The 25,164-nt window shown below is 41.7% G+C and overlaps 1 protein-coding gene across 3 annotated transcripts in view; it reads right to left on the bottom strand.

Annotated features, from left to right (window-relative positions):
• Positions 1 to 25,164, bottom strand: part of LOC127585475 (myocardin-related transcription factor A-like) — a 165,839-nt gene that overhangs the window by 96,818 nt on the left and 43,857 nt on the right. For 2 of the 3 annotated variants that reach the window (XM_052042952.1, XM_052042953.1), the window contains exon 4: positions 10,619 to 10,826. Coding sequence is in view for 1 of the 3 variants with exons in the window: in XM_052042950.1 (XP_051898910.1) it covers positions 4,588 to 4,600 (13 nt within the window). In the remaining 2 variants the exon portion in view is untranslated. Of the gene's footprint in view, positions 1 to 4,587; positions 4,753 to 10,618; positions 10,827 to 25,164 lie in introns of those variants that run through there. The other variant, XM_052042950.1, reaches the window with a different exon arrangement.

The raw sequence follows: 25,164 nt of genomic DNA on the forward strand, positions 1-25,164 counted from the left end.
CTGTGTATCATATAAAATACACGGATTCCAGTTCTGTCTGCCAATGCTGACAACCTAGGTAGTGGAGTGGGTCAGATAGGGATTACCCCTTCTGCAGGGGAGCACCCTCTGCCCTGCACTATGCAGTCTCAAAGCTCAGACTGGGAACTACCTGGAGGCTATAGGTGTGAAGATAGGCTTCACTATTCCAAGGTTGTTTGCAAATTTATCATGTTGCATCACGCATTCCCTCAAGGCAACCTACATCTCCTTGCTTATCCAACGAAAAACAAAGGCAAGTGTAAACTCCTGTGTCATTTAGAGAACTTCTTTAAACCTTCAAAAATATGATTTATTCATACAATTTCAAATACATACAATGTAGAACATGCCAGTAAACAGTTCCATCACATGTAACTCCAATTCCATGACTTTAGTTATCATTTAGTTACAACCCTTAAGTAAACTTCTCCCTAAACTTTGGCCCTGCCCCAAAAAGCCCTCGCAGTGGCTGCATCCAGCTTCAGTAAGTTACTCAACACGTAGTCCTGGTGCTTGGAGCGTGCCTATTTGCAGCCCTTTGTCATGGGCAACACCTTGCTCTGGAACACCGGCGAGTTTCAGACAGACCAGAGTGGGGGTCTCCAGCAGCAGCTGATAGTGGCTCCCACCCCCCTGGGAACTGCCCCACACCAGAGTTCCATGTTGTGCAACTGTTCAGGATGAATCTAAGAAAAACCTTGTGTTGCACCAAATAATCAAGTCTTACCAATATCTCTGGAGCTGTCAATAAAATTGGGGGCACAGCACAGAATATAACGTAGGAGAAACTACTACCACGTTTGGGCGAGATATTAAACGAAGAACGCATCCAACTTTTCTCATGGATGCAATAAGACTCCACTAAAGCTATGTGGCCTATTTACCATCCTGACCACACACTAAAAGAACACAAATTAAGTGGCCATTTATCATATTTGCAGAGTTTTGCTTGTGCAACAGTGAACAATCCTTTTAATGCAATCCATTGTTTGCAGTGGAACATTCTGAAAAAGTGAAATGCACTCTTTAAATCAAACCCTTTGCTCAGAATTGAATTCCAACTGTGGGGCAAGAGGAGAAATGGTAAACCAAAAATCTGGTCTCCTGCTCATTGGCTAACAGCCATGCACAAGTCTTGTTGGGAGAGCCAGGTTAATAACCTGAATCACTTCCAAGGGTTACGCATGCCACTGGGAAAACACCAATCTACGAAAGGGCCACAGTGTTATCATCTCAGCCAGTTGTGACATCAGACTCGTGGACCAAAGCGCCTCGCCAATCAAAGACAACTTTGTGCAATGTCCTGGATTTAATGCTGCAAAATCTGGGCAGTGAAGTTAAATTCAGCTTGACTGGTGCAGCAGCAGAAATTGCATTTTAAGAGGCCAGGAAGTTTCAGATTAGAGCTTTTGAATTAATTTGGTTAATTTCTTTAATTCTAAGTGCTTTCTAGAATTTTGTGTTTAATTATTTTTAAATTTGTAGCAATTAAAGTAATAACTCTTTCATTGTTTTTGAATATCTTCACAATGTTTCTGTAATGTTAGCAACAGTCAAATGTTCAAAATATTTTGAGTTTTTGATACCCTGCGAGTTGGGACTCCAGCTCAGTTAGCTGTCAAAGCATCCCTGGGGCAGGGAGGCCCTGAACTCCAGAGGCTCCCCAATCAGGGACCAAGTTGCTACTGCAGACAGGTGCAAATAGGGGGAGGCAGTGATCACACACAACTCATTGTTCACACCACTAAACCAGGATTATATTCCATCAAATAGAACTTCAAAAGGAATGCACATTTATAATCAAGCATGTCTTATTTCAAAGTTGATGCTGTCTAGACATATCATGACATATGTATATATCCAGTTTTTCTCTGGAGTGAGGAGCAACAGAAGGCTGCAGAAACTTTTCAAGAATAAATACTGGATAATTGCTGCCCCTCTGGATCCAAAAAGCAATTCAATTACATCAAGTTGCAGGGGCATTAAGTACTGACACAAGATTGATCATAAACCTAGTTTGCATAAAAATATATCTAACCAACTTGCAAAACGTCTGCCTACAGCCCTTTATTAATACAGTGCGATTAATGTGGAATCATTCATGAGAGGTCAAATACGTGTTGTCCTAAAACGGATTTAATGGAGTCCTTTAGCAGAACACATCAAGAATTTAACCTCTGGAGAAGAGGCAACTTTGCTTAATTCCTTAAAATGATAAACATAAAAATTGGGAGTCTCGGATTCTGTGGAATGTTACCGTTTCATTGCTGTGCACAAGCTCTGGTACCCCTGCGTACACACGCTCCTCTTTTGTAGGAAAATGCATTGGGTACAGCTTGCAATATGTAATATAATATCCCACCGTCTTTCACTAGTGAACAAAGCAGACAAAAATGTGCAAACCCTGAAAAGAGATATTTTGAAAAGTAATGAAAACCTTGCTTAGAGCCAGGTTTTAAGGTGTGACTTAATCAGGGAGTGAAGTACAGAGCTGGAGGACATGACAGAAATCCGGAGTTCAAGGCCCAGAGGGTGCGGCAGTGACAGTCATGCACATGGCAAGAGGCCAAAATACACCAGTGTTGATGGCACTGTTCAATATTGGAAGTTAGTGAGCTGCAGCTGGGGATGATTTCAGGAACTGCACAGCAAAGCAATTAAGTAGAAGTTAGATGCCTCTCAGCTGAAACACCACAGTTCCAGGGAACTGGCAAAAGACCAAAGCTACACGGGATATCTGCTGCATCAGAGTTTAAAAAAAATCCTTCATTTGCCTGAAAGCCAATTCTAGAGGTGGGTTAGTGAAGTCTGATCATTTGCCTCCGTGCTCATTTCATCGATGTCAGAGAATCGGGGGCACAGTCTGCAGTAGTAACCACAGGTTCATTAATTCATGGACTATTTCTAATCCCATCATGGCAGTTGGGGAATTTAACTTCAAGTAATTAATCCCAGAATTTAAAAACTATGTTGACCATGAAATTATCAGATTGTTATTAAAAATAATAAATGTCCCAGAGAAGGAAAGCTGCTGTCTCTGCTTGATCTGGCCTATATGTGACTCCAAACCTATCAATGTGGTCAACTCTCTTCCAAAATAGTAAAGCACCAGGGTCAAGGAAATTAGGGATGGACTATAGATGCTCCCCTTGTCATCAAGTGACTGAATGGATAAATAAGTAAAAGAGCAAGAATGGATAAAATGACAGGGAAAACCAGATAACTAATTTATCTCCTTTTCCTGGAAAAAACCCCCCCACACACAAAAAAAATTTCACAGTACGTAAACAAGATGAAAGTTCAAATTGTTGCATTATAAGTGCTTAATTCATCAGTTGGCTCCCCTCAAAACCAAGATTTGTCCCCAGTTGTATCAGGACTTTGAAATCCAAAGCTGATGCAAGTTTGCCAGCAAGGATCACCTGTAAACAGAACCACACATTTTGCCTGGATTTTGTTGATAAATACCAGCAGTTCCAAAAACATCTCTGGAGGGGAGGTGACGATGGCAACATTTAACAGTCTGTGGTGTTGATTCCCCCTTCACAGAGGTTAACTATAGGCAGTAGTGCAAGGATATCCCTGGCATCCAGCAGCCACAATAGCATTGAATGAGCTGGACAACTAATCAAGAATTTACATAAATCGAGAGAGGGGGAAAAAAAAGCTTTTTTTGGCTAATATTTTGAGTACTAAAAGTTTGGAACTTACAAGATTAATGTACTAACACAATGAAACTGGAAAATCTGCTGAACTTTTAAAATATTTGTAGGTAAAATTACAACTCACAAAATTAGATTTTTGGGATTATAGAATTTGCTAAACAGCAATTATGGATTGGTATACCAATAAAATCTCATTGTATAACAATATAAATTTCCCCAGATACGCACCCCACTCAAAAGGCCACATTTAAGAGTTGAGGGGAAAAGAGAAAGAGGCAAAACAAAAAGTTTAGAGCATTCCCTGCCAGATAAGCCCATTGATTTTTCATACAATTGATCTTAATCAGGGGCCTTCGCCATTTCAAACCCATGAAGTGCTTAACTAGCTTAGCAAGTTAATGAACTGCAGTGGTGTATATGCCTCAGATTTGACTCCCAACGTTCAGAGTCCAAAGTGTAGAGGCATCAGCTGCTGATCTTCTAACAGAATAAAACACCACATTAAGCCCGAGCCATTGGAGTCCTGACATTTTATCAAAACTCCCAAGTAGGTGGGAGTGTTTGGAGGGGGTCAAGGGGAAATATGAAAAATTCAAACAGTCCATAAACGGCACCAAGAACGGCGTGGCCCATATTTGTCATGCTAAGAGACAAGTGAAAAAAAAAGCAAAAGAACGTGTTCAAATTATCAGTAAATTGGCCATCCAAGCAGGATTGCAAAATAAAGGTTAACCTACAGTACTCTATCCCCAGGGCTCGATTCTCTCTGGAAATCAACCTCCCTCAGTTAACTGGGACAAGAACAGTGTTAGGCCACTCCACAGCAATTCAAGCTGTCCAGCAGTGAACAGCAACTTGAACCAAATTCCACACAACCCTACCCAGTCATATGCTGCTTTACCTGCACTATACATAGTGGATTATGAGCATCAGATTTCTTGTTCCAAACAATGCCATTCCTATCCAGTGGCTCGTAGTACTTTGTCTTGGTCCACAGCAGCTTCACCACTCAGTCTTTTTGCACAGACTTATCACTGGACACAACTGAGTGTACAGGCATGTTCTGATGTGGACCCGTCCCATTAATATTTAGGTGCAGCCAACATGCATGAGCTCACCCTTACAACGAGAACAGCCTTGAATACACAAAACTTTCACTGCGCTATGAACTTTATCCTGCGAGGACAATCACTCGCTTTCTTCCACAAAGAACGTTAACCCCTTCAGTTTGCTTTTTTTTAAAAAAGAGAAAAAACTGAATGCACCAACTTCCTTTCTGAAGTGATGAAATAAAGCATCTTTTTGTCTTCTACTCTCAGATATTCCTTTGCAGGTGTTTAAAACTGTGGAGCTTTTCCTCTAGTCTTTCCCTCCACATACAGTCAAGCCCAGGTCTGGAATTATTTCCAAATGCATAAAGTGCCCAGGTTACTCCCATCAACCTCAGTAACTACAATATGGGCCCATACCTTCCAATTTAAATAAATCAATGCTTCCTAAGTGAACCACCTGGGCTTCTAAAATTGGGAGAGGTAACTTTACAAACCCTTTATGAAAACTGGTGCCACTTTGTCCCACTGCTGTCTGGCAAGTGGTACTGGAGTATCCGGGCCAGAAGTACTAGATTACACAACAGTTCCCCCCCCCCCCCCCCCCTCAGGCTGTCAGGCTCCTGAATACCCTGGTAGACAAATGCCACGTCAAAAGCTCTGGTTTGCACAACGCCGTATAAGAACTTTGGCTGCTGCTGAACGTGTTTACACAATTAGTACAACATACTGAGCTTGTATTTCTCTTCATCCAACTCTGTTTTGCACTAACCCTGCACTCATTTTGTATTCTGTATATACTGTTTTTTGCACTATTTGTACTTGCACAATTTTTTTTTGTTTTTTGTTTGTGTTCATTGTATGTTCTCTGTTGTGAGAGTCCGGGGGAAAACAACATTTCGTTCCGCCATGTGTTTTTATAGCATGGATGAATGACAATAAAGTAACTTGAACTTGATTCAAAATCTACATTAACAATTACACACTTAATAGTGGCAGTGATCTCTCTCAGGAAGGGAATGTCCTTAAAATATTTCCAGCTAGAGAGATGACAGTCTTCATTGAGGGGTCAGTGGTAGAAAGGGTCAGCAGCTTGAAGTTCCTGGACATCAACATCTTAGAGGATCTATCCTGGGCCCAACACATTGATACAATCAATGAAGGCAGCACGCCAGTGGCTGTACCTCATTGGGAGTTTGAGGAGATTTGGTATATCATCAAACACTCTTGCAAAATTTCTATACATGTATGGTGGAGAGCATTCTGACAGGTTGCATCACTGCCTGGTATGGAGGCTCCAATATGCAGGATCGAAAGGGGCTGCAGAGGGTGTAGACTCAGCCAGCTCCATCATGGGCACAACCCTTCCCACCATTGAGGACATCTTCAAGAGGTAGTGCCTCAAGAAGGCAGCATCCATCACTAAGGACCCTCACTATCTGGGACATGCCCTCTTCTCATTACTGCAATTGGAGGTGGTGGTACAGGAGTCTGAAGACCAACACTGAACATTTTAGGAACAGCTTCTTCCCCTCTGCCATCAGATTTCCGAACGATCCATGAACCTTTGAACACTACTTTGTTATTCCTCTTTTGCACTATTTATTGTTTGTAACTAACGTAATTTTTGTCTTTCACTATCCTGCTGAGGCAAAACAACATATTTCACAACATAGGTCAGTGATAATAAACTTAAAAAAAAAGCAAAGGTTTCAAATGAGTTGTAGAGGAGATCAGAAGAAGAATTTTTTCCCACCCAGAGGGTTGTTGTAATCTGGAATGCACTGCCTGAGGTGGTGCTGGAGGCAGACACACTCACAACATTTAACTAGCCTTGAATCGTCAAAGCACGAAGTGCTGGGAAATGGGATTAGTATAGACAGGATTTAATGGTCAGCATTAAAGTGGTGGGCTGAAGGGCCCGTTTCTATGTTGAAATGGCTTTATGACTCTGAGACCGCTTAGCTGCAATCAGAACTTATAGTGATGTGGTTTTCGTGCTGGTTGGCCAAAGGGAGCTGCATACACTTCTTCCAAACTTGATATTTAGCATAATTTAGGTCAGGTTGAATGGGAAAAATGGACCTAGTTTATGAGGCACTTCACTGAGACCAGGTGGTGCCAGAACACTTCAGGTCAAGTGAGTGACATTGCTGTCATCACTAAGTACACTCTACAGCAGGTTCATCAGGGACATAAGGGAGCGAGATGCACTTGAAACACTGAGTCAAAATCCAATAAATCAGATTATAGTGGTTGTGCTGGATTAAAGATAAAATACACCTCAACAGCATATTGGAGATATGCTGAACTCTTGGCTAAATACTCAACCATTGATCTGGAGTCATTATTTTAAATTCTGTATTGGCAGCTGGGGACAAATAATTAAATTAATTTGGAATGAAAAAGGCAGTTAATAGGAACAAGGGATTGTTTAAAACATGAATATTGCCTTTACCTGATCAGGTCTGTTAGTCATTGACTTCAGGAAAGGGAGCAGAGTACATACACCTGTCTACATCACTGGTGCTGAGGTTGAGAGGGTTGACAGCTTCAAGTTCCTGGGAGTGAACATCACCAACAACCTGTCCTGGACAAACCACGTGGATGCCATGGCCAAGAGAGCTCACCAGCACTTCTACTTCCTCAGGAGGCTAAAGAAATTTGGTTTGTCCCCTTTGACACTCATCAACTTTTACTGATGCACCATAGAAAGCATCCTATTAGGATGTATCACGGCTTGATACGGCAACTGCTCTGCCCAAGACCGCAAGAAGCTGCAGAGAGTTGTGGACACAGCCCAGCGCATTACGGACACCAGTCTCCCCTCCTTGGACTCTGTCTTTACCTCTCATTGTCTTGGTCTAGCAGCCAGCATAATCAAAGACCCCACCCACCCCGGGACATTCTCTCTTCTCTCCTCTTCCATCGGGTAGAAGATACAGGAGCCTGAGGGCACATACCACCAGACTTAAGGACAGCTTCTACCCCACAGTGATAAGACTATTGAACAGTTCCTTTATACAATGAGATGGACTATGACCTATGACCTCACGATCTACCTTGTTGTGACCTTGCACCTTATTGCACTGCACTTTCTGTGTAGCTGTGACTTTACTCTGTACTTCTATTGTTTTTTTTAACCTGTACTACATCAATGTGCTCTGTACTAACTTGATATAACTACACTGTGTAATGAATTGACCTGTAAGATTGGTTTGTAAGACAAGTTTTTCCACTGTACCTCGGTACAAGTGACAATAATAAACCAATACCCGTGTGATTGACACTTAACCAAGGTGGATTTAGCAAACCACTCAGAATGGGCAATAAATGTTCACCTTGTCAATCATAATGATATCCCAAAGAAAAACGTCAGGATAAGTCAGATTATGTTAGGTGGCAGAGTAGCCAAAACACCGACATCCAAACGATAGGTATACTTTCTACCATTATGGCCAACTTGATGATCACATTGGGGACAATCAGAGTCGGGGACAATGCATATTATCTTAGTTGGGTTCCAATCTACCGTAGACCAACAAGAACAATTGTCCCATTTGCTCCCAGGACAATGTGGACAACTTTCCCAGCAACATTCTAAGTGTCATTTTCTGGGTATCTGACACGGAAATAATTGAAATCATTTTAGATGCACACATGCAATTTGCACAGGTTAAATTTCTTCAGTGATGGGAAGTGACAGGCATGAAGGAAATAGTCATCAAGTTTCATTCTGGGTAAAGCTCATCTTCAGTTGTGCCCCAAAATAAATGATGCTTCACAATCACATTTTTATGCCAATGTCCAGAAAAGATGGTCATTTTATGCATCTTAACTGAGGCGGCTTTTTCTAAATTGCACATACAAAGTGAAGGAAGTCTACCTCTTGTATTGGTCACACAACATTGCCAGGAAAATAAAATGCTGCATTTTACTTGTTTTCACATTTGAAATCAGACAGCAACACAAGAAATAACTTGATCTGCATTTTGCAGATTATAAGCAACAACATGTAAAAAAAAATTTGGAACAAGGGTACCAATTCAGCAGAAAGCAATGAAACAACCACCCAAGAACCTGATACTCATGATCTACTCAATAAACTGCATCCTATAACCTGGTGCAGAGAAAAATTCACATTATTTATTATTGTGGCATTTGTTTGTGCTACCTTACAACCCCCTAAGTTGCCTTTTAAAATGCCACGAGTAGAGCCTCAGTGGGAGCCCTCGATACATTAGGGTCGGATCATGCCAGATTGGATCAGTTTATCCAGGTCAGGATGACTTATTTCACATCACTGCCTAGGCAGTGAGAAGGAACAAAGGGATTACACAACACAAACATGCCAATCATTAAAAGTTGTGCTACAGGTTATAAAGGCCATTAAAAAAAAGCTAGACAAGAACAAGGGTTTATTTCGAAAGGTTTAGAAATGAAGTTGGGCAGTAACGTTAACCCTGTGTCAGGCTTTGGTTAGACCACATTCAGAGTGGCTTATAGTTCTAGGCACCATATTGTAAAGACAAGAGGTTCTGGAGAGGTTGTTTACAAAGATTGGACTAGAAATGTGAGGGTTTTTCATACTAGCAAAGTATAAGCAGACTGGATTTCTTTTTTGAGAAGTTGAGAGAGTCTTTAAAGTTACAAAAGGTTGTGACAGAGATAAAATGTTTCCACCTTGAAGAAAATCATAACTAGAGGCCATCAGTACCAGATGAATACCAAGTCTAGTAGGGAACTCACAGGAAACTTTGTGATCCAATGAGTAAAGGAATATGTAATTCACACTCAAGGGAGGGTTGAAGCAAAAGGTAGCTACTCGCAAGGGAAGGCTGGACAAGCACGTGAGAGAGAAGGGAATAGAAGGGGTAAACAATGATAGTTCTAGATGAGGAAAGGTAAGAGATTCAAGTGGACTGTACTGTGCATACTATGAATACTCTATCAAAGATGATTATTCTTAGGATGACGATTGGGTCAGATATAGAAAAGTGATTAATTCAGACTGGACATGGTCAGGTCAGGTCAGAGCTGGGCTGGATTTTGATTTTTACACCCAGCAGACCTCTAACCAGGATGTCACAAGACAATTTTCAGTTATTGAAACGTCTTTGAAGCAGAGTTGTGATGTGGGAAACATCAGCCCACTCGTGTACTGAAAACTCTGACGAACAACAAAAGGTACAAATGCTCTAGTGATGTTTGCTGGGGGATAAACATTGGCTCATAATACCAGAGAAATTCCCTTGATGTTCCTTCAAAGTGGTGCCATGAGACTCGTCTTACATTCACCCAAGTGATTCTCAGTTTAACATCTCACCCGAAAGACAACATATCTGACAGTGTAGCATTCTTCTAGTGGAGTGACGGCCACAGTATAACTAGAATTGAACATAAATGGAAGGAGGAAACTATTCAACCCTATGCTGCTCCACCACCCTTCAATTCAACCATGGATGCTAGTTTTTTGTGCCCCTGTGATGCTTTTCTGCACTAACTCCATTTGTCAATACTCAAAAATTGATCAATGTCTAACTCAAATATATTCAGCAAACCTTCTGACTCAGCACTAGTAAACAGCTGCAATTAAACCATGATGCACCTTCTCCTGTACATGGTCACAATACAATATTAGTATTCTTCTGGATGATCACACACAACAACATGATCATCCTTCCTTTATGCAGCAAATGATGGCAAGATATTCAACTACACAAGACTTCACAGCTGGGCTTGATCTTGTTCTCATCTCTCCCGGTAGCTTTTCAGTGGGCCCCCTGAGAACCACACGTTTAGGTACTGGATGTGGACAAGATCACAAACAGTCTGTCACAACACAAGCCACTACTAGGTGATATGCACTTGGGAGATGCTAACCATTTTTCCTCTTGCTCAAAGGCGAAAAGCCGTTGCTTGACTGCAGCGTGAGCTCTTGCAGTTCATTTACGACCGCTTCACTCTGTGGACTCGGAGCTGATCCATCCTCTTCACTATCGCCAACCCCACCACCGTCTGACCCATTACCAGAGACGGCGAGGGGAAGGCTCACTTCATTCGGCAAATCCACTTTGGCTTGAATATTAACCTGTAACAATGAAAACAGAAGGTGGAGAGGGAATTGATTAAAAAAATATGAACACATTCGGACCACTATACTATTTCCTAATGAATGATCAAAAGAATAAAAACAGGCTATAATTAATTTTCAACTTGGAAAATTATTTTCATTGCAGCCATTAGTAACATGAATCTCTGGCAACCTTCCATGACAAGGCCCTGGAAAACATGGATCACTTTCTTTGTCTCAGGATCAATCTCACAGCAAAGATGGGCATCCATAACCAAATTCACCACTACCTCCATGTATACCAGCAGTTTTTGAACATTATGAACTCAAGCTCACCACCAAGCTTGTGGTCTTCAGGATAGCAATAGCCCCCACTCTTCTGTACACTGCAGAGGTGTGGACCACCTGCAGCAGCCACCTCAAAGCACTGGAGAACACCACTGGTATCTCCATAAAGTCCTCCAGGTCCACTGGAGTGGGGAACCAGGCAGTGCCTGCTCCCTAGCCAATGTGCCCAGCATCGTGGCTCTAATTAGATTCAAATAACTCTGATGGGTAGGACATACCATCTGGTGTCAGGACTCTAAGCTCCATAACAGTAAGACATTTCCACAAGGACAGGAAATATGTTTCAAGGATGTTCTCAAAGGCTCCATAAAGCAAATGTGACATTATAGGGATGGAGGAGCACCATTTGGGCAGGCACTGAGCATCTGAAGTCTCTTCAATGACAGCACAATGAGGATGAGCGAAAACACAAGAGCACAGAACCTCCCAAGCAATGTGTTGGGAATCTCCTGCCTGCCTGTGGTAAATCCTGGGCATTTCACATTAGAACACACAAAAATGGGAGTGGCAGCAAATCATCCTTGACAAGGGACTGCCTTAGGTGACAACTGATGCAAATCTAAATAACAGCAGAGCCCCCCTGTAAAACTGTTTGCAACTTCAAACAACTCATTTTCAGATGAGAGATTAAAATTACATGGCTAATAGCCCTTGACAATTTATTTTCTTTTGGCTTAAGGCAGCACTCAGAGCCTAACCATACAATGGAGCCCATCAAACCGCATCCTTTTCAAAAAATCTTCAAAGTCTACCTCTTTAATCAATCTTTTGATAACCCATTTCCTGGTTGATCATTCACCGTTTGCATATTTTGTCAGCTTCCTGTGGACATTCCTTTTCAAACATATTGGTACACACACACACACACACACACACACACACAATCTGCACACCACAAAGCATAAAGATGCCCAAAAGTGCTTCACCAAAGGTCCTTTATTTTTAAATACACAGCCGGGTTGTTGTAAATGAAACTTACCCCAAGAAGCCAAGTCTATGGTGCAAACAATTACAAGTTAGATTGCTGCTGGAAAATATTTCCACTCTAAATGGCTGCACCACTGCAAAGTAATAGTCTTGCAGACCTACAGGCACCACCTAGATCTGTTCAAGAAAAGCACTTACAAAGATCATGAACAAAGTACTGCATTCAGCAAGAGAATGACTCATTTTGCTCCACCCTGAGGCAAGGGGCAGAGAGATCCCAATGATAAAATGGAAGGCAGCAATCCACTTTTCAGAACAATATACACCACACTTTCAAGGCTTGTTTTAAACCTAAATGTAATAAGATTGCCAAATCAAAACAGGTACTTTTATTGCCTAGCCAGGTGTCATTCCAGTATATTATTCAAGTTGAAGCTTAAATTTATTGTCATAGGCATATATACCCAGAGTATGAAGGCCACAAAAGTTAGTTTTGTTGCAGCAGATTTCAGAATCAAGGATTTCTAAGAAACTACAACAGAGATCCAGGTAAGCAGATATTCTACACATCCAGGAAGAACACTGGCCAATTCCACTGAATTATACAAAATTCACAGCAAAGGAAAATTCAAGCCAAATGATCAATGCCAGTATTGATCAAGGCACGGTAGCGTAGCGGTTAGCACGATGCTATTACAGCGCCAGCGATCGGGGTTCAATTCCCGTCGCTGTCTGTAAGGAGTTTGTACGTTCTCCGTCTGCATGGGTTTCCTCCAGGTGCTCCGGTTTCCTCCCACATTTCAAAGACGTACGGGTAGGTTAATTTGGGTTTAAGAATGGGCAGCGCGGACTCGTTGGGCCGGAAGAGCCTGTTACCACACTGTAAATAAAATTTTTTTTTAAATTAATTTAAAAATTTATCAAGAGACTCCCTTCACTTTAACCTATCCTTTACTCCTATACATTCTTATCTGCCTTCCCCCTTAAACACATTTGTGCTCTCACTTCAACTGCACCAGTGTGAGGAAGTTCCACATTCCTAGTACAAATAAATCCAAGAAGTTACCCAAAATATTATCCACAGAATTTAATAAAGGTCCATCTCTTGAATTAACTAGGGGACGTGGATTTAAGTTAGAGACAGAGACTGCAGATACTGGAATCTTCCATCAAACGACCTGCTGGAAGAACTCAGTGGGTTGAGCAGGATCTGTGCGGGGAGAGAATTGTCAAATGTTCCAGGTCGAAACCCTCCATTGGGGCTCAAGTTTGGTCATTGGTAGAAGGATTAGAGGATATTTAAAGAAATATTTTTTACCCAATGTGTAAAGTCATGAGGGCAGGGAGTTCAGGAGAAACTGAAAGGCTGATGGAAGAAGAAAGTCCTATCAAATTTGAAAAGGTACCTGGTTGAGTGCTTGAAGCTATAACCCAAGGCTGCAGACAGAGGGCTGGAAGTGGCAGAAACATAAATGGCTCCATTTTTTAAGCCAGTAGTGACCAAATGGGCTGAATGGTCTCTGTTTATAATTCAATAAACAAATCACTACTTTTTATATCTTTTAATCAAAAAGGCCCAGGATACAAAACAAGGGAAAACACTTCAGTTCCAAAGATCTGGTCAAGTCCCATTGGGAATAGTTAGATTTTGGTTGTGCTTCTCAAAAGGTATTGTTTCCTCAGCAGGACAATGCAGATTCAGAGCTTGAGAGTTAAATTCTAAGGTTAAGTTGCATAAACAGCTTATGTTATTGAAGTGTGGGCTGTTGAATTTGAAATGGCAAAAGTATTCAACAGGATAAATGAAAGAATTATTGTGCTATTGTTAGTGTTGAGGTACATGAAGATAAGTAAGTGGAACTGAGATGGAGGTCTTGATGATCCAAGTGATTGAATACCCAGTTTTTATATTTCAAGCATCTCGATAAAACGATTGTGAAAGTAATACAAGCAGAATGTAAAACTGGATCCGCTCAACAATTTGCTCCATTAGGAAATAGAGAGGGCAAACAGCACCAGGAGTAGTCGACTTCAAGTAACTAAACATACACTTGGAAAAAACTCAAATGGTTTCGGGTTGGTTATTCTAATACACATGATCCAGTGGCAGGAAGGCCACATGCAACATACTCAGCTTGGTACTTTATGGCTGAGTGAACCAGACAACTCGCAAGGAGTGGAGAACCCATGACCACATGTATTTAGAAATATCACGTCAGCAGCCAGGAGTATATATTTCAGAATTAAATTCAATGACAAGGGGAAAGAGGTAATGGAAATGAATCAAGGGAAGTTATTCAATACAAAGAATCACCTTAATCAAATCAATAAATATGAATAAATGCAAGAAACCAAGAGGGTAACTGACTCCTCCACAAATCATGCAGGGATAGGAAAGATTTTGCTGAAATTAATGAAGAACTGATAAACACAAGGAGCTCAGAAAAGCAAGGAGAAATAGACATATTTAAGCTCCATGGAAAATTGGCTGTGTGGATTCGAAATTGGCTTGCCCACAGAAGGCAGAGGGTGGTTGCAGTATTCAACCTGGAGGTCACTGACTAGTGGTGTTCCAGAAATCTGTCCTGGGACCCCTGCTCTTTGTGATTTTCTTTATATAAACGATTTGGATGAGGAAGTGGAAGGATGGGTTTGTAAGTTTGCAGATGACACAAAGGTTGGTGGTGTAGTAGATAGTGGAGGTGGTTGTCGTAGGTTGCAAGGTGAGTTAGGCAGGATGCAGAGCTGGGCGGAGAACTGGCAGATGGAGTTCAATCCAGAGAAGTGTGAAGTGATAGATTTTGGAAGGAGTACTTTGAAGGCAGGGTACATGGTTAATGGTAGGATTCCTAGCAGTGTGAAGGAACAGAGAGATCTTGGGGTCCAAGTACATAGATCCCTCAAAGTTGCCACACAAGTGGATAGGACAGTTAAGGCGGCATATGGTATGCTAGCCGTCATTAGCCGGGGAATTGAGTTCAAGAGCCGAGGGGTAATGTTGCAGCTCCATAAAACTCTGGTTAAACCGCACTTGGACTATTGTGTTGATTTCTGGTCACCACATTATAGGAAGGACGTAGAAGCTTTGATAGGGTGCAGAGGAGATTTACAAGGATGCTACCTGGGTTGGAGAGCATGTCTTATGAGACGTTGAGCGAGTTGGGGCTTTTCTCTTTGGAGCGACAGAGGATGAGGGGAGACTTGATAGAGGCTTGAAGCATAGACAGAGTGGACAGACAGCATCTTTTCCCCAAGGTGGCATCGGCCAATACTAGAGGTCACCCATTTAAGGTGCGTAGAGGAAAGTTCAGGGGAGATGTTTTTTTTCCTATATAGGTCGGTGACTAGTGGTGTTCCACAGAAATCTGTTCTGGGACCCCTGCTCTGTGATTTTTATAAATGATTTGGATGAGGAAGTAGAAGGATGGGTTTGTAAGTTTGCAGATGACACGAAGGTCGGTGGTGTAGTATATAGTGGAGGTGGTTGTTGTAGGTTGCAAGGGGATTTAGACAGGATGTAGAGCATGGTGGGTGCCTGGAATGGTAGTGGTGGTAGGGGCAGGTTCCGATGCAACAGGGTCATTTAAGAGACTAATCAGATAGGCACATGGATGAAAGAAAGATAGAGGGTTATGGGAGGTGAAGTAGAGAGGGGGAGAGATTGAATGGGAATAAGGTTTATAAAGGTCAGCACAACATTGTGGGCCGAAGGGCCCACACTGTGCTGTACTGTTCTATGTATGTTACTATTTTCCCAAAATAATTAAACAGAAAATGAAAGGACATTAAATGTACTGGAAAGTTATGAGGACAAATAATATTGCGAATTGCTATTTCAAGTATATAGGGGAAACAAAACATACTTTCAATCAATGATAGCAGAGGCTTAATTAATGGCCGCATTTAAATAGAGTGCCTTAAATGCAAGGCAGCTTGGAAGTGCTCTAAACTAATTTTTCAGAATAGCTGGTATTTGTCCATTAAAACCAGGGAAGGCACTTATGAATCATTTACTATAAGTGAGAAATTGAACAGGGGGAAAAAAAAACTAAATTCCCTAACCATTATGCTACTCCGATCGAAATAAAGTTACAAGATTGATTGGCAAAAGGAATCAATGTTTTAATCTAGTTAGTAAGAGCCAATAATATCCTGCCTAGCCACCCTCCAAAAATCACACAAAAGGCAGCACCCAAGTGAACTACTGAAATCTGAAAATATGGAGTTAACAGAGACCCATGATGTGGATTGTGACCTCAGGTCCCGGAGCACATCAAGCAAAGTAAACGTTAATTTTATTTTAAAAGTGCTGAGACATTGTAATTTAGATAGGTATCAAGTGTGGCTCAGACAGTTGCATTCTCAGGTTCAAACTCCACTCAATCAGAACAAAAACCTAGGCTCCTCTTCCAATGTAGAATTGCTGAACTCTGAATGATGCAAGTCCCATATTTTGTATGAAAGAGCCATCTGCTCTGAGGTGGACTTAAAAGATCCCATTACACAAGTTTAAAAAAACAGGAAAATTACATCTGGTGCCTGGGGCAATGCTCATCCATCACTCGACATAATTGACTTGGTTACCACCCTATTGCTGTTTGATGGAGTTTCCTGGGTGCAAATTGGCTGCCATATTTTCTAAATTACAATTGTGACCACGTGGCAAAATTACCTCAATGGATGCAAAACACTTTGGGACATCTGAAAGGAGATGAAAGGCATGACATAAATTGAAGTATTTTATTCCCCCCCAGCCACCCTTAAGAGTTCATAAGGCACTATTCAAACATGGGCTGACCCCAGCACAGCAGCTATGCAAAGAAATGCAGATTGTGGCAAGAGAAAATTTCACATTAAAACTAGCTTGATAAACATTTGGTTAGAGATACTTTTCTTTTTAAAAACAAACTGATTCAAAGTTTTATGTTTGCAGTACATTAACACATTGAACAAATGTGAAGACTTTTTTTGGGGGGGGGGGGGGTGGAGGTGGAAGGATGGTCAGAGAAACTGGATTTAAAATTTCTCAGCAAGCACAGAGGATTACTGATTTGATTCATTGTGTTTCACTGACCACTTGGGCACAGAACTGCCATAAACTTGTTACTGAAATGACAGGCAAAACCAAAGAACTTCATCCAAAAAAAAGTTACTATACACCAGGGAATGGGAATGCATTGAGACTAAAAGCCAATTCTTTCTTTTCTCTCAATGTCAAACTACCCTTGCATGCAGCTTCACCTGCAGATGCCATGGACCCCGTTTACACCACGCATTCTAGTGCTGACAAATTACTATTCCACACCGAAAGGTAATCCCATTTTAAACCTCATGAATGGACAGTTACAATAAGAAAATACACAGGTTCAACACAGTAAATAACAAAGTCTGTGAACTGCACAATCACTGTACTAACAGCAGAGAAGAATTTCTCTAATCAAGATATTTCTGAACTTGAAGTCAAAGTAAATAGGTACTTTGGATAAGCAAACTTAAGAAATCTATTTTAGCTCTGACAAAAATTTGTTAGCTGGAGCAGCCAAAACGAATTGTCAAATTACTATCAGCTTCCCGGAATAGCATAACCATAGATACAAAGCATTTCTTCATCTAGGTGCCACTCACTGGACTTGAACAATTTTATGAATCTCTTCTTACTTCCAGGAGAATAGGCTGCTGAACACCTACTAACTAAAGCAATATTTTCTTTAAAAATTGATTCAGCTGCAATGGTTTTCAAAGAAAAGCATCAACATTACCTTCAACAGAATGCCGTTAAGATCTGGATTGCAAAGCATGCATGTGAAGCACCTACACAGCACAAAGAACTTGTGGGAATGCTGTAGGGCTGTCACCTGGTGTGCACAGCACTAGTGTTCATGTGATTTTGCCTCTAAATCTTGCCGTGCCTCTCCAGTAGCCAGGTACAGATCACAGAGAGGGTTTTGTTCTAAATCAACTAGCCACAAGGAACACAGTGCACAACCACCAATTACTGCAGTGACACAAACTTCAATAGAGGTTGACAATTACTGTTCAGGCATTGACCTGGTGAACAAGGACCCCTTTAAAATCACTTACCAAAGTCACCAAATGGGCATTTTATTGCATCCAAGGCAGGGCAGAGAGTCACTTGGACAGCAGCAGTGTTAATTTTACAATCCTGGTTGACCTTGAGAATACCAGAAATGGGCTTTCCCATTGAATTCTACTCAATATTCAAATTGAATCATATTTGCCTCTCACTGGGGTCATAGGGCAAATTAGTTTTAATCCATGGAAGAACCACCACACAAGAGTTATACTCCAGCAACCGAAAGGTGTATTGTCTTGCAAGGGTGATTTTGTAGAGCAGATGGCATCACACAATGAACTAAAACATTACAAGCAACTCAACTCCCAGATTCCACTCCTGAGCTCATTGTGATTACCAGGCAGCTGGAAGCTGGTATCAGCCAGTTGTTCAATAACTTGACAGAAATAAAGACATTTATAGTGAAATATTAATGCAGGTTAGAACAACACACACAAAATGCAAAACGCTGGAGGAACTCAGCAGGTCAGGCAGCATCTATGGAGGGAAATAAACAGTTGACGGCTTGAAGGGTCTCGACTGGAAACATCGACTGTATTTCCCTCCATACCTGCTGCCTGACCTGCTGAGTTCAAGCATTTTGTGTGTTGCTCTCCATCCCAGCATCTGTAGAATCTTTTGTATCTCAATGGAGGTCAGAAGTTGCCTTTATAGGCCACAGACATAGCACAGTAGAAATACACCCAGTGGCATAGCAGTAGAGCTACGGCCTCACAGCTCTGATGTTGTACAAGTTTACATACTTTATGGCCATGTGACTTTCCTCTGGGTGCTCTCTCATTTCCTCCCACACCCCAAAGACACAAGGTAGGTAGGTTAATTGTCCATTGTAAATTTCCCTTAGGTTGTCGTTCAGGGGTAGAACCTGGTTTGGGGGGGGGGGGGGGGGGGGGAAAAGAGGTGGTGGTGTGGTGGGGTGGGTAGGGTAGGAGAGTTGATGGGAACATTGGAAGAATAGGTTACAGGGGAAAACATTAGTGGAGTAATGGGATTGTTTTGTGAGCCAGCTGACTCAATAGGCTGAAATAGGCTCATTCTATGTTGTAAGGAAACATGGAAATAACTGCATCTCACCATGCCTTTTACTAAAGGATTGAGAGAGAGAAAAAAACTCTAGCAATGCAAATTACTACTCTTCAATTGGCTCTGCTACTGACTACAAGTTATTAAATCACCTGATTTGCAGCACACCATAGTGCACCCTTTTGCATGGACTGTATAATCCATTCATGTCCAAGTTTTAAATAAGTTGCACCTTCAACACTGAATCAAGTCAAATCTCACTACCTTCTTTTAATTAACTCAATGGAGTCCTTCTAACTCAACATGCTCAGAACTTTAGGGGAAAGCAGTTTTCTAGTATAGCACCAAATATTTTCTACGTTGCAGACAGGATAATTTGCATTACATTGTAACTTTAAACCAACTAAAACATTAACCAGTCATACCAACCCATCCCCTTTGGCTGTAGCTCAAGTTCAAGGACTAGACTGCAGGGAGGATATGAAGGCTTGGAGAGTGTAAAAAAAATCTGAAAAGGTCCCAGAGGCAGGAGATCTGTCGCATGGAAACCGCAGAAGCTGGAATTGCTCTCTTTCCACTGCACACCCACCTCTTCCCCCCCCCCCCCCCCCCCAATCAGGCAGAAAAGATTGAGCAGCGATTTGACATGCATTCAAATTCAAGGATCTACATAAAGTCAATGAAAACAAACTTTTTCCATTGGTGGAAGAGTGGAGAATCAGAAGACAAAATTTCATGTGATTTGCCAAAGAACCAAGGAGACAAGGTTTTTACCCATGGCAAGCAATTACTATCTGATTTGACTACCTTAAAAAATGCAGATTCAAATGCAGTTTTCAGACAGCAAAGCATAGATATCCCATGGAGGTAGAAAAAGTTTTAATACTGATTTTGCAGGATACGGGCATCACTAGCAGAGCCAGCATTTATTGCCCATCTATAAATGCCGTCAAATCAATGATGTTGAGCCGCTTTCTTAGCCCTTTCAGTACTCCCAAAATGGTTGGGGTAGGGAGTTTCAAGATTTAGACTGAATAATGAAGAAACTACAATGTTTCGCATCTGCAATATACCTCCATTCCCCATCATGATGGCCTCACTGCCCTCCACTTCTTTCTTGACCAGAGGCAGAAAGAGTGCCCTTCCACTAACACTCTCCTCCACCTGGCCGAACTTGTCCTCACCCTAAACAACTTCACCTTTGATTCATCTCACTTTTTACAGACCAAGGGCGCAGCTACGGGCATTCGTATGGGCCCTAGCTAAACTTGCCTCTTCATTGGCTACGTTGAACAGTCTCTGTTCCAAGCCTACTCCGGCCCCATTCCTCAACTCCTTTTCCGCTATATCAACGACTGCATCGGTGGCACCTTGTACCCGTGCGGAACTCGAGTTTCATAAATTTCTCCACAAATTTTCACCCTGCTCTCTAATTTTCTTGGACTCTTGACACCTCTCTCCTTCCTCGATTTTTCCATCTCAAGAGATTCCTTATCCACTGACATCTTCTACAAACCCACTGACGCCCACAGCTACCTTGATCACAGCTCCTCCCACCCTGTCTCTTACAAGGATACCATCCCTTTTTCTCAATTTCTCCGCCACATCTGCTCCCATGATGAGGCTTTCCACTCCAGGACATCTGTGATGTCCAACTTCTTTCCTAACCGTGGCTTTTCCCCTACTGTGGTTGAGAGAGCTCGCACCTGTATCTCCATCATTTCCTGCACCTCTGCTCTCACCCACCCCCCCCCACCCTTCCCAGACCCAACAGGGATAGGGTCCCCCTTGTCCTCACATTTCACCCTACCAGCCTATGTATCCAACACATCATTCTCCGTCACTTCCGCCATCTCCAACAAGACCCCACTACCAAGCACATCTTCCCCTCCCCACCCCTTTCTGCCTTCCACAGGGACTGCTCTCTCCATGACTCCCTAGTTCGCTCCTCTTCCCCCCCCGCCCCCCCCCCGCATCCCACTCCCACCCCGGGAACATTCCACTACCCCCACCGTAGGTGCAACACCTGCCCCTAAACCACCTCCATCACACTGTAGTCAGTCTGACAAGGCTAGACAGAATTAATGTTTATGTCTGTCAGTCACGCAGGCTACTTATTCCTAAGATTGATTCAAGCTTCTTGTTTTGTTGGAACTTCTCCAGTCAAATGCAGTGGACAGAGTTTCTGCTCAATGGTACTGCAATGATGATTACATTGGAAAAAAATCTGCCATGATCATGCTGTTGAATGTCATGGGTAGGTAGTTAGACTGTTGTTGGAGAAGACCATTGGCTGACACACAAATGGCAAGTGAAAAGTGCCATACATCAGCCAATGCCTGAACACTTCCTGGGTCTTGCTGCAAAGAACCGCAGATTGCTTCATTTCTGAATAAATGCAAATGGAATTGAAGACTGTTCCTTGAATGCACCTACTCATTTGAGTCTTGCATGGATGGTAGTTCGTGATCATTACTCGGTTGTGGGGATAGAGACTAGATTGCTCGTGGAGGGCAATTACTGATTTGATGGGCTGAACGGTTTCTTCCTGTCACAATTCTCCTGAAAGAACTTAAAATTCAGCCTCACTTTAAACAGGACTTTCCATGTTTACAAACAAAACTACAGCATTAGCAGTGGCTTTTAATACCTTTCAATACTGTGGACTAGGCAACTCAATATTAAAAACCAGGGTTAATTGCTTTAGATGTTAAAGATTGTGTCCATCACTGGTCCATATAAAAATGCCATTGTTAATCCACTGCTGTCATAAACAAACTAGAGGAGGGAATTGTACATTTTGCTGCCATCTTGGGGTTCAGTGCAATATAACCTCAATCCCTGCTCGGGAGTCTTCTCCCAGTCTGAGGCACTCCTTTGTCCAGAGCCCTCAGCCATATAAAAAAAATCTCGGGTTATGGAGGTTTATTTTTCTGACAGCTTTATGGGAGTTGGGCACAAGGCTATGTGGACAGGGAAGAGGGTTGACTATACAGGAGATCTCTTTGGAGATGATGTCTCGGAGATTCTAGAGGAGTGAAGCTGATGTCTGGAAGAAAGAAGAAATAAGAAAGAATAGCTGGCAAAAAAGTGATTGAAAACAAAAATCACACTAAATTCTGTTTGGAATAACTTAGACCACAACGAAGCTGCACCTTTTTTCTGGTTCTCTCTCTGCCCAGATGGAGTTTGGATTTGTGATAATAACCGGACAGGTGGAACTCTAAATGCATCAAGATATATTTAGAAGTACAGGTAGTTCTGCTATAATGCAACGGTTGTGTTCCTAAGATACCTCATTATATAGAAAATCATGTTATAAAAACAATTGTGTCAGTGGGGAAAAAAGGGGGTTAGGGACTAGAGTTTCAGACTTGCAATAACAAAGTTATTTTTCCTGCATTTTTGAAAATAAAGGTGTTTTTAAATAGCTGCGTTTTTTTTACTGCAAGCTAAATACTAAAGGCTGTATTCTACCTTGTTCAGAGTATTGTTGCACAAGTATTAAAAGAAGCAATTGCTTGTCAGTTTCCAAAGTAACTCTTAAATAGCCTCCCACAGTGAAACTAGCAGCCTGCATTCTTGAGACAACTGATGAGTCAAGTGTCTGACTACTGTGGGGCTCATTCTGGATCAAAATTGCATCATAACCAATTCAGCCCACGTAATACAAATAATGTTCCATACTTTATCAATCACATTATATCTGATCTGTGTTATGTTATGAAAACACACATTATAGCAGAACTACCTGTAGTTTGCGTTTCCATGGAACAGCACACCAGGCATTACATACAATCATGGGATCTTGAAATGTGAGATTGTACTATCACTCAGAAATTGCACTATATCCATTCAGTGTAATAAACTCTAGTGTGACACAGCCAGCTAGGGAATAGAACACGAAACAACTACATTATGACTTCAGAAAATTAAAATAAATTACGACAAAGTTACAATGGTAAATATCACTTCTTTCTGATTATGTACAAGTTTAAACTGAGTGATGCAGGATAAAGTTAAAACAAATATAGGCTTGCCCTATCAACTTTATTAACAATTATAGTTCTGTTTACTCTGCAGATGTAAACACCCACTTCTTAAGCAGTGTTATCTCAACGACTGTCATTAATCCTGCCAGCTCTTCCCTTCACACCTTGAATTTTGAATTCCCCTTTATTCTTTGGAAATCAATAAAAACTACAGATGCTGGAAATCTAAAAGAAAACAGAAAATGCTGGAAATACTTAGCAGATCAGGCTACATCTGTGGTAAGAGAAACAGAGTCAACATTTCAGGTCAGAGACCCTTCATTAAAACTAAAACAGAGACAAAAGTAGCTTGTAAAACTGCAGGGAGTTTGGGGGAGGGGGATGCCCCTTTGTTCTACTGCCCTTGGTTCTATATTATCTTCAGCCAAAGAAGTTGGTGTAATTGAGAATTCCCCTGTATGTTACTCTATATCAACCTCCACTTCACGGGCTAAATAAGTCACTGCACAGGATGTCCAGAAATACTGAAAAACACTACATAAACACTAGCTTTATTTTTCCATCAAGAGATCAGGCTAATCAATCTCCGTGGTGGACCAGTCAATAAACATGTTGCAATTCACCCATTGGGAATAATTACAATTGGACACCGGTCAAGCTTATAACTCAACCTATGTTCCCACAACAGGAGTGGGGAAATGCCAGAACACACTAATCATTAAACTTAAACTGACTGCATTGTAACACAAGTTTTTTTTCCTCCTCTGGTTTCTCCTACCACCCAGCAATTGTACCGAATGTCCTTGGCTGTTTTCACACACACTTCCTGTATAAGCATGCACATAATCAAAAGGCAGCAAGAAAGAAACAACGAAATTTTATTGACGAGATTTTACAACGTGGAATCTATCAAGTGTGCCCAACGTTTCCTTCCCAAGCCTCTGGCTCACTTCCACAGAAAGCCTTTGAGTTCAGGTCTGCCAACCGCCCCAAACTCCACTATTGAAAGTCAGATAGAACACACTGGCACAGACCAAGGCAGCACTAACCAGCCCATCCATTTGCACTTGGACACTAACTTGAAAGCATTTCATATTCCACCTGGCTAGTTTATCATTGCTTCATTCCACCACCTCTCTTTTGGTCCACTCTTACTAGAATTTGGAAAAACGATGCCTCAATTCATTAGATGAAGGGTCTTTAACAGTCAGAGTGGACACCTATTTGTACAGGGCTTGGTTTGATTTAACCAAGTGAAAGGCCTATATCAAATACACAGAACTATTTAGTCTGCTCGTCATTCAACTGGAACCTGGGAGGAACCTAGAAAATTGTTCAAAATCCAACAAGAATGCAGGTCACCTGCCAGTATATAGTTTTAATTTTATTCCCAAAGGAAACTTTAAGTCTATATCCAAGTCACAATACAGAGCAGTGGGAACTATAATCCTGATACATTTGGCAATGATACAGCAGATGAGAATTGGGGAGTGTGACAAGTGTTGCACCTCACGAGGTGGCTGTGCCACAACACTCATCTTTCTTAAAACTAAATATCTCATTAAGGAGCTACTGGAGGAACTTGGCGGGTCAGGCAGCATCTGTGGAGGGAAATGGACAGTCGACGTTTTGGGTTGAGACCTTTATCTGGACCAGTCCAGATGAAGTTGACCAGAAACATCAACTGTCCATTTCCCTCCACAGATGCTGCCCAACTCACCAAGTTCCTCCAGTAGCTCTTTTTTTGCTCCAGATTTCAGCACCTGCAGTCTGTCTCTCCATCTCCTAAGTAAGTTTGCAGAAATACAGCAAAAGAACATCCTCCATTCTTTGAATACAAAACACCAACTGCTCACAAAAGACCTGTTTTGATTACTCACCTGCTCCAAAATGCAACCAATATTTGAAGCAAGATACACCCTGAAATCACTAGCTTGTCTCATGAAGATTTACCTGTACCAGGTTCAATATA

The sequence above is a fragment of the Pristis pectinata genome, chromosome 33 (assembly GCF_009764475.1).
Source record: "Pristis pectinata isolate sPriPec2 chromosome 33, sPriPec2.1.pri, whole genome shotgun sequence".
Taxonomy (NCBI): domain Eukaryota; kingdom Metazoa; phylum Chordata; class Chondrichthyes; order Rhinopristiformes; family Pristidae; genus Pristis; species Pristis pectinata.